At 44.4% G+C, this 16,064-nt stretch overlaps 1 protein-coding gene across 1 annotated transcript; it reads left to right on the top strand.

Annotated features, from left to right (window-relative positions):
• The first annotated feature begins 6,099 nt into the window (after positions 1 to 6,099).
• On the top strand, positions 6,100 to 15,000 carry GEM (GTP binding protein overexpressed in skeletal muscle). Its single transcript, XM_054192823.1, has 5 exons — positions 6,100 to 6,233; positions 7,923 to 8,265; positions 11,391 to 11,467; positions 11,944 to 12,148; positions 13,758 to 15,000. The coding sequence occupies exons 2-5, from the start codon at positions 7,932 to 7,934 to the stop codon at positions 14,033 to 14,035; spliced, it is 894 nt and encodes a 297-aa protein (XP_054048798.1). The 5' UTR covers positions 6,100 to 6,233; positions 7,923 to 7,931; the 3' UTR covers positions 14,036 to 15,000.
• Positions 15,001 to 16,064: the final 1,064 nt, after the last annotated feature.

A 16,064-nucleotide genomic window follows, 5' to 3' on the forward strand; every position in this document is an offset into this window, starting at 1 on the left:
TCGCTCAAAGGTATTTTGCGTGGCTCCAATCCGCTTACAGCCTGACGCTGGAGAGAGCATGTGTTTTGCTGATAAACATGAGCCTGGGAGCCAGAAAATCCAAACAAGGCGGTGAATCACCGAGCAATCGCATGAAGCATCACTTTACTAGGTGCTGGTGCGGCGAGCGGGCAGCCCAGCGCTGAACCAGGGGCACTGGATGGACGATGCTGTAAACGTGGAAAGACGAGAGCTGTTGACTCCCTCCAAGCAGACCATATTTAGCTGTGGCGTTGTTACTGCTAGTCGTCTGTGCAGCTTTACTGAGAGAGCTGGGGAGGGGTGAGATGCCCAGACGCCATACTCCATCTGTGGCCTGATCTTAGAATCATGGAATCTTAGAATCGTCTTGGCTGGAAGGGACCTTTAAGATCGTTGAGTTGAACCATCAACCTCTTCTGGAAGAAGAGCATAGCTGGCTTAGCCACCATCATGTGTTGCTTGTTTTTACACGTCACCTTTCTCCTGGTGCAGATGTAACAGCCCTGGTGTGACCTCGACTGAAACCAGCCTGACTGAACTCAGCTGTGCCTTGGTCAGTCCTCAACCCTGTGCCACTACCTTTCCTCAAGGAGGGCACCAAGTGGGTGCTGGGGCCCTGAGGCCTGCCCACAGACCTGCCCACCTCCCCCAGGCTCCCTCACCCTGCCCAGGACCCCCTGTCAGCCCCTGCCCCAGCGATGGTATTCACCCAGCCAGCCGGCGACCCCAAAACACCCTTTAATGATGTGAAACCAGGAGGAGTTTTGCAAGCCGAGGCTGGTGGGAGAGCTCAGCTCAGCAGCGCTCCTGTCCCATCCCAGGCAGGTTTGTCATGTAGATAAATGCAATCAGGACTTCAAAGTCAATCTCTGGCCACCACATGGAATATTTTTGAAGTACATTTGCTTTCACTGGTGGGATTTTGAGGGATTTCTGTGTTTTCCTGTGGGTTGAAGCAGTATCACCCAGCCACCCGAGTATTGGTAGTTACTGTTGGTTGCACTCGGTGTAAGAGTCGTGGTCACCACGGTGAAGAAGAAATTGCTTTTGGAGCAAAAGATATTTTTCTGGATCTCCCTTCAACAGTTCTGAAGATCAGGAGCCCAGATTATCCTGCCAAAGTTTCTAACCTGGGGTTTGCTGACGCAGAAGTTGCCTGTCATTAAATTACCACCAAGACTTAGTGCTATAAAATCCAGTTATTGAAACCTGTGAATCCTGCAGCTGCAAAGGAGCCCCTGGCTCCCGAGCCTGATGGCACTGAGGACTGTGACGTCCTACAAAGATCCCAGATGCAAAAAATGGTCTGTGCTGGTGCCATTTGTCTGAAGGGTTTTTTAGCTCAGTGTTCGAAGAACATTTATGGCTAGCTCACATCCTACTATTATTAGTATGATTTTTTTTTTTAAATTTGCATTGATTCCATTTGAAAGGCACATTTATTTATGTCATAGACGACTTAATCCTGTTCCCTGGACAATTATTGGCATAATTTTTTACCGTCATTCAGTGCAAGGGTAGGAAATGGCAGTCCTTTTTCTAAGTAACTCTTACTGAAGTAATCCATTTTTGCCATTTGCCCTTTACCATTGTTTTGTTTTGTTTTGTTTTTTTTCCCCCACCGCTGATAGTTGTTTTAATTGTTTTTCTTTTCGGTTAACTAGACTAAAAGTAACTTGTATTTTATTATGAACTGAACTGCATTACTTCCTCTGGCTGCTCATTTCTGACTCTCTGCTGAGTATTCGACTGTGTTGGCTTAATGTGTTAATGGGGAAAATACCTTTTGGACACCCATTACAGTCACCAAGGCTCTGCAGTGCACGGTTATGGAGCGCGCCTTCCTTTTGGTACATCAGAATCCAGATTAGCTGCAAGTAATAGACTAATGAGGGGTTCTGTAATGAGGCAGCTGGTTAAAGGCAATCCTATTCCCTGAGAGCTGAAATGCCAGCTTTTACTGCTATCTTGTGCACAAGGAGTACAGATCCGTGCTTCTTCCCTACCCTCGTGCTCCGTTACCAAAGGATCATGTTCTGCTTTCAGTGCTCAGTTAAAAAATTGTAAAAATGCTGCTGTGGTGTGGGAGAAAAGAAGGTGTTGGAACAAATTTGGTACCCTCTGAAAGCAATTGCTGGGAACAGAATACCAAATCTACTCCTCTGAGGGGAGCAGTGACCTTTTTTTGATAGGGGAGCACTTTCAGGTGCTCCCGACTCTGTTTCCATTAAAAAAAAAAAATCCAGGTTTTATTATTCCTCCATTTCTGAGCGTCTTTGTCCGCTCTGTACCCCACTTAAGACCCTCAGTAGTTCTCCTCAGGCACATAATCCTTCATTTCCCTACCTCATACCTCCCAGTTTCAGAGTATTTTACCCCTCTTACCTTTCTCACTCAGCATGAAACTTCTTACGCAGTCGTTGGATGCAAAGCAGGAGAGGCAAAGGCAGAGCTGTGGGCATGGGTCGGTGTAAATAAGCTAACGGCCCCATTGCTATGGGCCTAATTCATGTTCATCACACATTATTTTATTTTTGCTTTTTGTTCTACGCTTGCTCACCGAGCTGTGCTGCAGGAATGGATGGTGACACTGGGGTGGGTACCCCCAGTGTGCCCAGGAGACACTATCCAGCCCAGCATCGTGTCTAGACCCACATCCATTTCTGTCCATAGCTGATGCTCTTGGTGGGTCTGGGAACTGCCAAGGGCCAGCCAGCACTGATGGATGTGAGAAGCAGAGCAAAATGTGAAATGCCACAACGGCGTGGAGGAAAGGAAGGTGGTGGACTTCGTTCATTGGGAACACAGTCTACGAAGTCAGGTCCTCCGAGGGGAAAAGTGAAGATGTACTCTTCTGCTAAATGCATAGGGAGAAAGTGCACTTTCAGACATTCTGTATTCAATTCCTACAAAAATAAATCTGATTTTTGTTTTTTTCCTGCTTTTTTGAGTTTTTTTCACCCTTCAAATTGTTTCAGGCCAACTCTGTGCACGACCCTTGTGCCAGAAGGTGATTTAAGGAACTACTTTTGCCTTCATATACATAAATACAAAATGGCTAATTAAGTGTCAGCTAAAAAGCACTGCTGTTTTATATCCAATGGAAAATTTCTGCCTAATTGCTTTGGGCATCACCTGGTTTAATTGTAACTGGCTGGAGAAGGATTGCAGAGCTGTTACTCTGCGATGTTTACTTCGTCCTGGCTGCAAGCAGCATTCCTTTAAGACATGATTATTGAAGCAGAGAATGGATAAGAGGAGAGAAAAGCAATCACTCTAAATTTTAATATTGCACCAGGCAGTAACATCCAAGCACTTCTGTGTGTTACGACAGCACCCAGCCTTGTGGTTTGTCTCTTCTTGTACCTGTGTCTCCGGCAGTTTGACTTGTCGAAGCGTGGACCAGCGAAGAGTGCTAGAGGGCTGAGGAGTCCAGGAATGCATCAGCCTCCATCGGTCTATGGGATTGCACATGGAAATCCAAGCCTATGGTCAGCCCTACTGAGAAGGGCTCAGTTCGTATATTTAATTAATCAACCTGCTGCTGGTTTGTTTTTTTTTTGTAAATAAGTACCAGGAGGCTGAAAATCCTGCACCTCTCCCCAGCTTTAAAATAAGTAAGGAAAAGTTTTCCCCACAGACAGAGTGATTGAAATTCATGAGTGCTGGTGGCATTCCCTGAGGAACAAGAGCTCTTCATCATGTGGAGGTTGACAAGTAGTTCAGAACAGGGTCTGGAGAGTTAATTGTCCAGTTGGAAAGCTCAAATAGGCTCAGAAGAGACAGTACAACACGTGCAAGTTTCCCAAGTGCGAGCGCTTCATGCCACAGTTAGGACAACCTTTATGGATGGCTTTATAGAAGAGATATATTGTGCGGTCGCCGGAGAGCCGTGTTTTCTTTGTCTGCTTGAATTTTCTGAGGAGGATATGGAAGATGATGTCTAGCAATTCCTGATCTAACACTAACCATAACTAAACGTAAAGGCTTTTCTGACTTTTTGTTTTATTTCTGCTGTCTGTGCTTTCTGCGAGACATCAGAGCCTACAGTTCTGCTGGGATCAATCTGGCCATAAATCTCTCCAGTCCTGTGGTGGACAGGTTTTTGCTCTTTTGCTTGCAGTGACAAATTACAGACAACTTAAAGAGAGCTAAGTGAACCCGAGGTGCAGAACACAGTACTCCAGCCACCCACTTCTCCTTCATGATTCCCAGCATGTTTCAAAAGAACCTGAGCAACATCAGAAGTGGGGCTGAGCATGCCGACAGCAAAAGAGCAAAGTGCTCCTTCTTGCAGATCACTGGCCATGCCATAAACCTCCCCCAACAGAGACGTTGTTGTATTTTGTGCAGTAAATATTAACAGCCGCTCTGCGCATCCCACGCAGAGGGACGTGCCCCTTCGTGCACGTTGAGATTATCACGCGGCAGCAGAGGCTCGCAGCCTGCTGTGTAAGGGATGGGGCGAAGTGGAGATGCGGGACTTGGGGCCAGTTCGGCTGCTGCCAAGCAGGGAATCACAGGTGAAGGAAAATCAGGATGTATTTGTGTCCAATTCTCCATGGAATAATTTCCAAGTAAATTAGTGAGTGTGTATTATTTTGGGAAATGCTCTTGGCTCTTTAAACTTGAGAATAGGCTCAGGAGGTCCCTGAAAATCCTCATGAAATACACAGGAATGAAATAAAGCCAAAGGGAAAACAAAGCAAGCGGATTTCAACTGAAGAATTTCGTAAAGGTCTATTTTTTCAGGGGAAAGCGAATCAATTTTACAGCGGAGGAATGTGAAATAAGGGCTAGATGGCAATCGTAGCAACAGATGGTCTTTTCTGCATATCACTGCTCCCTTTAATAAAGGTATGTTGTCAGTTAAAGGCTTGCTCACCTGTAACTGAGAAGAATGGGCACATGAAAAAACATATTCTTGCCCCTGCTCAGCAGCGAAGTTGTTCAGACTTCCTGTGTGCGGGATAAGAATTAGTCACCTGCTGGTTTCAGGGGCTGATAGAGTAACTAGGAGACTGCAAATATAAAGGAAAGCTGTAGGAGCTTGATTTTGAGCTCATCATAGTTAATCCAGAATCTGGATAATTGAAGGCTGACTATAGAGTTTCCATATGCTTTTATATAACTTGTGGTACCCCTACTGAGTAGTTCCGTGAAAGTTTATTACTCTTTATCTATTAATCACGAAGTATTTTGCATACGTTGTTAGAAGTGTCACCTGGTGGCACACATTACAGGTTTGGATATTTTTTTTCCTTCCAGCAAAATTTCTTCTGCCAAGGAGTTATGAGATTATAAAAATCTACGGAGCAGACTCCGGGTTTGTGCCATGTAGGCTGTGTATTCAACTTCCCTAATGAACTGTGGATGGAATCAGCACTGTGATACTCCGATGTTGTGCAGACTGTGTGTGTTCTGGTGCATCTTTGCCACCATCCAGCTGGAGTAACACCGAATTTGTAGTTGGATGTTTTTTCAAGCCCCTGTTCGTAAAGGGTTGCAGCAGAAGCGAGAGCTGATTATGCAGTTCAGGAAACTGGGTGCAGTCACTTGGAGGCTGACAGAGAAAAAGATGATTGTATGTATTAGATTTTAATTTAAAAAAAAAAATGGACTAACATGCCCATTTTTAGGATAATTCCAAAATAAAGTCCAGATATTTTATTCCAAAGAAACGTTTTGTCCAGCAGGGGGTTAAGTGCATTTTGCAGGCAGAGAACATAACACATTTACAGCATTTTATGCATTAATGAAACTTATGTCATTTTTTAAACAACATCAACTTTGATAATGTTTGAATGAAAAACTGAGTGAGGTGAAACGGTTTGGATTATTTTGGGTTTTTTCCACTTTCCTGTTTTCATCCTGCAAGAACCAAATGTGTTTATTTTACTGGCAATATTAAGACGATCATATGATTTTGAGTAAGTCTTTTGAGATTGTTTGCAAGTTTCTGCTCTTCTGCATGTCTGCTTCCTCCCAGCTGGGGGCTGGCTGTTGTATGGAAAGGCCAACCACGTCACGGAAAAGCCCTGTCTCTGATCAGATGGGCTTAATATAAACCAGGTTTGCTGAGAGAGAATTAAAGAGGCAGCCCCAAAGCAGGAGAGGATTTACTCCAGCTGAGCAGCTCAGAGGACCGCAGCCCGTCGAGGGAGAAGGGCAGCGCCAGAGAAGGACCCGGCTGCCTGGAGGATATAACAAAAGTAAGGCAGCGTTGGTTCAGATGCAGTATTTTACTGTAGAGGCTGGAGACCCAGGCAGCTAAATGCAGTAAAGGGCATCAAAACCAGTTTGAACTTGGAACGCTGTATGTGACCAGGGCTCGTTTAGCTTTGTTTAACGAAGGATGATAACTTTTTAGGGGCGAAATTGTAAAATGTTCGTGTTCGCGACAGTTTAGTGAGTGAGTGTTTATTGCAGGTTGTGAGTTAGGCTCTGTTGTGTGACTGGCTCAGAGACGGCTTTTCTCGTCTGGTCTTTTCAGCAGGGAAACTACAAGGAAAAAAAATGCATTTTAAAATTCAACCACAGTAAATGTTTGATTTTGTTTGTGAAACAGCCTTTGCTTGGTGCATGATTTCTAGTTTAGATATATTTCTTACTGACAAAATTACTGTGACTTCGACCATGCAACCGATCTCACTTTGCCTCTAGGTACTGTGCACCACAGAGAAAATACTGCGTATGTGGTAGTAAGTTCAGATAGAGTGTGATTTTGCTGTATATTTGTCCTATGTCCTGCTGTGCATTTATTCACAGAAGTTTTCAGGCATTTTTGTGTGAAGAGGAATAGTGACTTGTACGTGTTGTTTTGATGCTTTGCTATACTTTTTTTCATTTTTTACAGACAATTATCCTTTTTACTAATATGAAGAAGAGAGCTGAGAAATGTCAGCTATATAGCAAAATGTCTAAATAACTGTCACTTTGGGAACTGGAATGCATGAAAGTAACTTTCCTAAAAATGGTAGCTGTTGGCCCGTGAGAATGACATCACTGTCCTCTGCCTCCAAGCAAGGCAAAATAGAGTTTGCTGAGTAAAATGTAATTAAGAGTCATGCTTATCTAAGAATAGTAAAGAGATCTTGCTGACTGGGCAGTAAATGGACTTGTTGATTTAATATCTGTAAATTCATGAGCTTTTTCTCCCAGTGCTACCTCCTGTAGCGGCTAGAGCCTGTATCTCTTTAGAAAAGCTGTTGGGCTTGACTGTGTCCTCCCTTTTACCAGCCGCTGTCTGAAGCAGAGTCATTCTTTGTTAACCTGGCTGTAGACAAGGCCCAAATCCACCCCATCATAGCAAGACTTGCTTGCGTGGCTTTTTCCTTAAATTAGGGTTGTCTGAGGGTGCTGCGCGTGGTGGCTTATTGCTTTCCCAAAACTTTCAGCTCTTAACTGAGACAACGTGAAAGGTGCTGTACACTCAGCTGCACTGAAAGTTGGAGGCAGCTGGGACCAACTCTGTTTGCTCCCAGTTAAGGACAAAGGATGGGGAGCAGTACCTGTAGGTGCCTCTCAGCAGGGATGCAGCCCCCGGGTAGGACAGCTCTGGTGGACGCTGCCCCTTCCTTCTGCTCCTGGGACACAGCAGTGCCTCGCTCTCTCCAGGGCTGGGCTGCACCTAGCTCAGCTGTGAGCTTGTAAAGGCTAAACAAAGGTAGGATTTAACACGTGAGGGTGGTATCATCCCTAGGAAAAAGCCTCTGACTCACTAACTAGAAATATTTCTTTGTGTACCAGCAACTACGAAAGAGTGCAGCAAGTCTCACTTTTGCTGCATACTAGATCCCTATAGAAGGGCAGAATGTGCTTCCTTGAAGTTAGTAAGAGGGTGTTAATGCGTTTCTAAACGTTTGGTGGGTAACGCTTGTGATTTCCCTATATCTCACTAGGGGTAAAGAATGACTCTCAACAACGTTACCATGCGTCGCACCCACAACAGCAGCTTGCAGCAGCAGCAGCAGCGATGGAGCATCCCTGCTGACGGAAAGAATCTGCTGGTCCAGAAAGACTCCAATGAGTACAACCCTCAGAAGCGGTACACCATCAGTCCCGATGAATACTACAGAAGGAGCTGGTCCTCGGAGTCATCCGACTCCGTCATCTCCTCTGAGTCCGGCAGCAACTGTTACCGGGTGGTGCTGATCGGGGAGCATGGCGTAGGCAAGTCCTCGCTAGCCAACATCTTTGCCGGGGTGCATGACAGCATCGACAGCGACTGCGAAGTGCTGGGAGGTAGGTCGTGATGTCCTGGGGTGTCTGTGTTTGCTTGCAATCCGCCTTGCCAGTTGTAATTGGCACAGAAAATCAGAGAGGCCATTTTAATCAAAAATCGAGGTAACAAACTTTTGGGTCTGATCATCAAAACTGATTCAACACATGCATTTCTCTTAAGAAAACAAGAAAGCAAAATAAGATGAGTAAGATACTCACCAATGATGATTGAAAGTCTCTGAAAGAGAACAATTCTGATTCTCATGCTATTTCATGTCAAAATACCTGTTGGAAGCTGCCTCATTTCTACCTGTGGTGATGCTACACAGGAGGCTGGTTCAGCTTTCATGCTGGTCCAACATTTGTGTTGCCACTGGCTACATGGGGCTGACTCCAGCTTTCTGTGGGGGAGAGAAAACAACTGCAGGTCCTCAGGGTCTACGAGAATGAAATGCTTAGATATAACATATAAAGAAAAAGCCACTGCTGAGTCCTTCAATCACCTCCAAAATATTTGCCATTAGAAGTCATCTCACCCTTTCTGCATAAACACATTACCTCAGCGTAGGCTGTATGGAGTTTGAGTAAAATATATCTCCTTGCCCAGCATGTGCTCCCCCAGGGGAAAACCAGAAAAAGGTCCTTCAGCAATGCAGAAAAATTCCTATTGACTAAACAGGGGGAAAAGGCACAAGCTGTAGGGTTGTGTGTTTTTTTTTTTTTTATGCATCCCCCTTGCTGCCCTCCTCTGCTTTGTTTAGGATTGCAAAGGGGTCTTTAATCCCAAAGATCGGATCATGCAGAAGGTGAAGCTGTGGCACCGAGCCCCGTGTGCAAGGTGTCGCACATATGTGGAAGGGTTGTGCTACAACAGAAATCCGCTGTGGCTCTAAGGAGGCAGATGCTGTCACCTTCGGAGGATAGGCAGGTTGCTGGCTAGTTTTGCTGGCAGCACGCAGGACCCTTCCCTGTCTCTGCTGTGTCCCTTCCCTCTCCTGCCTGTGCTCCCTCGGGGCGATGGTGCCAGTGCTAAGCACAGGGAGTTTCTGGGCTTCTCTTCCAGTCCCCAGTGATGCACAGGCAGGACAGCTTTTTGTGGCTTTACCCAGGATTTAATACAGCCCAGCGTCAGGAAGGCTGGACCCACATTTTCCTTGCTTGCTGTCACAGACTGGGGGCACAGATCTTTGTGCCTCTGGGGGCTTTGAATTTCCCCACGGTGCAGTCACTCTGAATCAGTTATTCAGGTGTGCTTTACCTTCAGCTTCTACCACTGACTGTTCCTGTAACCCCACCAGCTCCTCAGCCTGGAGTTTCTCTGATAAAAGGTTTCCTAGTGCTAACACCAGCGAACGAGAGTAGGACCCTTGGGCAAGCCGTCAGAAAATGCAGCCGATTTGCTTTGCACACCCCTGTCAGACAGTTTTCTTCTCCATGCGAAGCCGTATGGTTTCCCCTTTCATTCGCACTCCCGGCAGCATTGCTTGGAGTTTAGCAGTGACGGATTTTTCAAGGCCAGCTCTGCTGAGGTATTGGAAAACTTGCTGTTGTTATATCTCTCCTTTTTTTTTTGAGTGTCAGCTTTGAAATAAGCATGAGATGAACTAATTGCTCACTTTCAACGTGTTCTATATCCTATGGAAGTTCCTTAGGATTGACCAAGGTGCAAATCAGTGCTGAATATGACCATTTGGGCATAATATTTTCGAGGAGTGTGATTACATAGTTGTAGCCTCTCCATGTGTAAGAGTGGAGAAACAGTTCCCTGGATGTTGTCCTCTGGGGTATGTGGAGCTTGTTCCTGCGCAGATGCTCGGTCAGTTGAAAGAACTATTCTCCAAACCTTAGCTTGCAAACTGGAAATTCTATTACAAGAGAGGATAGTTTCAGGGCAGCCAACTCACAGAGGGAATACAGCTGCTTTTATGGACTGGCTTTGGTACTGACTGCAAGAGTAGTTTAACTCATGGACACAATTGTGGTGCTATTGGGCCTTCAAGAGAAACTACTCCTCTTGATTAGCTTTGCCTTTTTCATTTTAAGCTGTGTCAAGCCTGTCCTCTTTTTTATTTTATTTTAAATGTGAAATACTTTGGTCTTGTTCTTTCGCATGGATGTAGATCCCTGGCTTGGAGGAAGAGCTCTGATTGCAATTTAGGGGAAAGTTCACTCCATTAATGCCCAACAGAAATTTTATAAGGCAAGGGTTAAGACGCAGTCCTAACTACAAGCGTGGTTGGGACAGACCCCTTAAACACTGCAGTGAAGGGGGTGGTTTGCTCAGAAGCCCAAAGCTTGGCATTTTTCACTGACCAGCAATGCAAGACTAGAGATGGGTCCAAACCCCATATTGCTCATCCAAATGTCCCCAGGTTTGGGGGAAAGAAGGAAGACTAGTATTTGAAGCAGAAGCTAGACAGATTTCACAGCACGGCTTGATGGAAGTTATGAGTGGGAACAGCCCCCCCAGATCTAAGCAGAACTTTGTCACGTGGTGTTTATAACCTAGGTATGAATTTTTGTGGCCTCAGTGCAAAATAACTGAACTGCTGTGGTTTGTTGATTCCTTTGCTTTTTGACATCAAAGGTAATGTGGCAAACCGCAAAATGGGAGAGAACTGGGACGCAGCAGAAGTCTCAGCCTCTCTAAAACCCGCCAGCTCTTGTCTCACAAACCCCTGTCCTCATTGCTTGGTAGGCTGTTAGCTGTATAGCTCTCAGCAGCAGTGACTGTTCACCCGTAAACTGTCCCTGCTAAAGCGAAAGCAAATATTTTCCATTACTCAGCCTTGCTGGACTCTGCTGCTCCCATGGGGCAAATGTTCAGCATTCGGTTATTTCTTCCACTGGTTCTATTTTCTCTCTCCCACATAAGATAAAGAGAATATCAGCCAAAATAATGAACATTTCGTTTCCTGATCTTTCAGCCTCCTTCATATATCATGGAAAGTAAGACAACCAGTAATGAACAGAGGGCAGGTTCAGTGCTGATGGAAATGAGGAAAGAACTGAATGTGAGCCAGAATAAAAGTTGGCTCAATAACTTGAACTGTGAACAAATTATACGTATTCAACTACTTTTTTTTTGGTAATGTACACGATGCCACAAAATGATGAATTACCAATCTTTCTGATTTTCTTTCCAGAAGACACATATGAAAGGACGCTGATGGTGGATGGGGAAAGTGCAACTATTATACTGCTTGACATGTGGGATAATAAGGTACTTTAATTTGTTCTAGTTAAATGCCAAAAGAAAAGTGCATATAAATCACTGCTAATATCAAAAGTAGGTATCTTTTGGGAAAGAAAATAAGTGTTTTCTGTACTTTGACATTAGGGAAAACATGGGATTTATCCCACCCCAAGCCAAGCATGCCTGACAGCTCTTCAGTGTGAGCCTGAGAAGTGCAAGCCTTCTTTATTTTTTTAATGATAAAACAAAACTTTCAAGCCGTTTTCCAGACCACTTTCATTCCAGTCGAAAGCCAGCACAATGAATTATTTGGGGCAAGTTTTGCCCTCCTTTGTGGTGAAGTATTCATACCATCACCACATTGGAATTACTTTTAGTATAACTGTGATTCAAACCGTACCCATTACAGTTACAGCAGGAATGTGTTTGGATTCCCTGATGTTATACTTTCTAAGCAAAATCTGCTCTGGGCATAACGATGTCTGACCATTCCATTTGAACAGCGTGAGGGAGAATGGATTCGAGACCACTGCATGCAAGTGGGAGACGCGTACTTGATCGTCTACTCCATCACAGACCGAGCGAGCTTTGAGAAGGCCTCGGAACTCAGAATACAGCTCCGCAGGGCACGCCAGAAAGAAGACATCCCCATTATTTTGGTTGGCAACAAAAGTGACCTTGTCAGGTGCCGCGAAGTTTCAGTGGCAGGTAAGGAAAATGATGAGGATAAAAACAATGTAAACATTAAGAGTCATCTAGTAGCTTTTGAAGGAAATGCAAAGCTCTGTCTGAGGGAGTATGCTGTGATCAGGACAGGGCAATAAAAGAGCAATAAAACAGCAGAGGACTGGGAGGGGTCTGCCAGGTCCTTAAGCCTCCTTTGCTAACGCTGTTACGTGTCAGATACTCCTTTTCCTAAATTTATTAAGTAACATCATAAAAGCAGCTTGAATTTCTTCCCTTACAACTCCTAGCGTAAGACCAATGCAGTATGTGGGATCTCTGGTAACTGGAAACCCTTTGGGCTTCCAATATGTGCTTAAGCATAATGTATTTAGCACCCTTTATTCTGCTGCCAAAGATTATCTCTACTTTTAACCAGTTCTCTGTCCACCCTGGTAACTTAAATTTCCCTCTCACCCTTCATAGTCTGGACAGAAACTGTGCACCTTTCAGGAGAGGTCTCCTTGCTGCCTTCCTTTGGGATGCCGAAACAGCTCTCACTGCTGTATACAAAAGAATAACCAACCTGTGCTGCTCTTCCAAAGCCTGGGGAGCCCTAAGCCCTTAAACAGGAATAGAGAGACTGCTGTGAAAGCTGCTGCTGGCTCCCACGGTCTTCAGTCAGTAATATCTCTTCTTGAAGAGTCTTCCCTGAGGCTTGGGTGACACAACATAACACACAGAAATGCATTAGATGATCTCGTCTTGGCCTATCAGAAACATGGGTTTCTCCACTTGGCATTTTCTTCTCTCTGCTGCCATTCTGCTCTTATATTTCCCGATTGATCTTGACTTTTTTTTTCCACTGGGGTTGTGCATGGCTCCTCTGGCACATGTCACAGTTGCCATAAGTGAAGAGTTTGAACTGAGGAGTACACCAGGGATGTCTGTCCCACTTGAAAAACCTTTTGAAAGATGGCAGGTGCATTCATGTCATTTTAGTTATCTTGGTGATGAATTCACGGCAAGCCAGAAGACAAAATAAATTGGCTTGCATGTGAAAGACAGCCGTCAAGTTTAGCTTAGGTTCACATAATTAAGGATAAGAACTATGATTTCAGATGTACCTCTGAAGTCATAGGCAAAGTTCTGCCTTTATTTAAGGGTTTTGTAGATGTGTCAGCTCCCACCAAAGTTGCTACTGTCCCAAGACCCTGCTTTACTCATGACCCGTGGAGGAGGCTGGGCTTTGCCTCCTGTGGGGACGAGAGCTGTGCTGTGCGTATGGAGGGTGCTGTCATCACCCTTTAATGGGACTTGTGGGAGCCTGCATGTAAGATGACCAGGTGGTTTTGAGTCATGGCTGACCTCTCGGCCTTCGTTGTCTCATTGCGGGTTGGTCAGCCCCAGCTCCGTTCACAGCTGATGGCAGGGACTGGGCTTCCCCCTCCCTCTCCAGGCAGGGATTGTGACACACAGCAGATGAATCATAGGCTAGCAGGCAGCATCGGGTGATTAAGGACTTATCCGTGCCTATATTAGGCTTGAGGAATTCCCCCGGTGGCGCTGGCTCCCAGCACATGGCAGCCTGGGGCCGCTTTGCCTCTCCCCTGCTTGTGACGCCTTGTGACATACCCACCTTGCAATTTTGCAGAGGGACGAGCCTGTGCTGTTGTGTTTGACTGCAAGTTCATCGAGACCTCAGCAGCTGTGCAGCACAACGTGAAAGAGCTGTTCGAAGGCATCGTGCGGCAAGTGCGGCTCCGGAGGGACAGCAAGGAAAAGAACGAGAAGCGTCTGGCATACCAGAAACGGAGAGAGAGCATCCCCAAGAAAGCCAGGCGGTTTTGGGGCAAAATAGTTGCCAAGAACAACAAGAACATGGCCTTCAAACTCAAGTCCAAGTCTTGCCATGACCTATCGGTACTTTAAGAACGCCGGACTCTGCCAGAGCTTGTGGCATTTTGTGGACTATGTCGTGGGACAATCAATCAATCTATATTAGATTGGGCTATCAAAGTGACTTAGGTTCACAGTTGCGATTGTGACGATACGTGCTGGCATAAGAACAGCACAGTGCATGGAAATATCTCTCTCTTTTTTTGTTGGTAGCTTTAAAAGAAAAGTATAGACCAGAATGACCCAAAGTTAAGCTGGGAAGAGTTCTGGAATATACGTGTTGTTTCTCCTCTCACCTTCGGATAATAGTGTAAGAACCTCGAACTGTCATGACTTGGGAAGTGAATACTACACTCTTTAGTCTTTCTCCTTGTTATTATTATTTCTTTTTTAAAACTGTGTAAAGAATTGATGAACTGACTGGGTATTGGTCTTTCGCCAGTTGGCTGGTCAGGCTTGAGCACCCACAGCTGAAAAATCTTCATTTTTGTAGAATAGCCACTAAGACACTTTTTTTTTCTTATTATTTCAAGGATTGGTTTTAATGAGTTTACACATCTCTTATTTTGAAAATATTTAAGGTAAAAATCCTATAATCAAACAAATTTTCCTCTTATTTTCATATTATGGGACTGTTTAAAAATCATAGTAAAATTGAAATTAAAGTGCAAGTTGTATCAAAGTGCATCTAGTGCAGGATGCCAAACCTTTCTAAATCACCTGAGCTTTTTTAAAAAAACACATGGACTTCTTGTATCCAGCCTTGGCCTTTCTCTATGCCAGAGCTATGCTGTATTTATTGTTGTGCGGAATAACAAGCATTTTAATGTTGAGGGGGAAATGTATTTATTACTAGGTTTCTTAAAAGAATAATGTTAATTTTATTACTGTTTTCTATCTAATATCCTTTTTTTTTTTTCAGATATGCAAGTTTTTACTTACATGCCTTGTAATAAAATAAATAAAATATATGACTGCCTTTGAGCCTCAGTGGGAAATCCCTAAGAATTTTTTTCAAGTTGAGAAAATATTGTGAATGCTGGACAAGATTGCTACATGACAAGTACAGCGAGGATTCCTTGCATCTCTGAACACAGGCTACTTAGCAACCTAGGATCACAAAGCAAGAATCACCCTCAACTTAAAAGCTTTGAGTGCACGGTATCCCTCATGTGCAGATGTGGTTGTGGTGGCAGAGATAAAAATAAATCATCCTTAAAAAAGGTATTTGGCCCTAAGCCTGAAAACACTTTAGAGATGTAGTTGAGTACCCTTACCCTGCTTTTGGAGATGGAAAGAAGTGAAATGCTATATTCAGGGACAGAAAGCGGGTAGCTGGCATGGTGTGCCCTAATCCTCAATTACTCTTGGGCATAATTGTGTTATTTTCCTCCTTACAGTGCTGGTTTTTGAGGGCACACTGCAGAGCTCAAGGTAGAGGTACAGTCATGACATTTTGCCTGCAGATGTCTCAAAAGTAAAATCTCCAGCCTGGCAGCTCATCTGCCTTGATGATGAAGGCAACAAAAAAGTGACACTAATAAGGTGAGAACTGGGTTCCCCATCTTGGGCTGCACAGCTTTCATGCACCAAGTGCTCTGGAAAGGAGTGAGCTTGACGAGTGTTTGCCCAAAACTGCCTCTGCTGAGGGGCTGACTTTTGGTTGTTCTCTAGCAGTAAAATATCACTTTGCAGGATAGCTCTGCACTTGTGCGGTATTCAGAACTTGGGGAAAAGGAATTTCTGATCTAGAATAAACTGTTGGCAGGAACAGAAAACAGCATTTTGAATAGAGCACAGACAAGATCCCTGCCACTGGATTTTGAATGAATGCTTTTGAGTTGTCAGCATGCAACTTAAGGTTGACCCAGAGCAGTCCAGAGAATGATACTCACTCTGATACCAGTTTTCAGAACTTTTAAACTCTCGTAACTTTTTTGCCATTTGAGAATGGAAACAAAATCACACAAATTAAAAAAATTTTAAAGATTATTTTTAAGAACTCAAAGTATAGCTGAACACAACCAGCACATTTCCTTAGTTCGTTCCATATCTGTCAAGC

The sequence above is a fragment of the Rissa tridactyla genome, chromosome 2 (genome assembly GCF_028500815.1).
Source record: "Rissa tridactyla isolate bRisTri1 chromosome 2, bRisTri1.patW.cur.20221130, whole genome shotgun sequence".
Taxonomy (NCBI): Eukaryota; Metazoa; Chordata; class Aves; order Charadriiformes; family Laridae; genus Rissa; species Rissa tridactyla.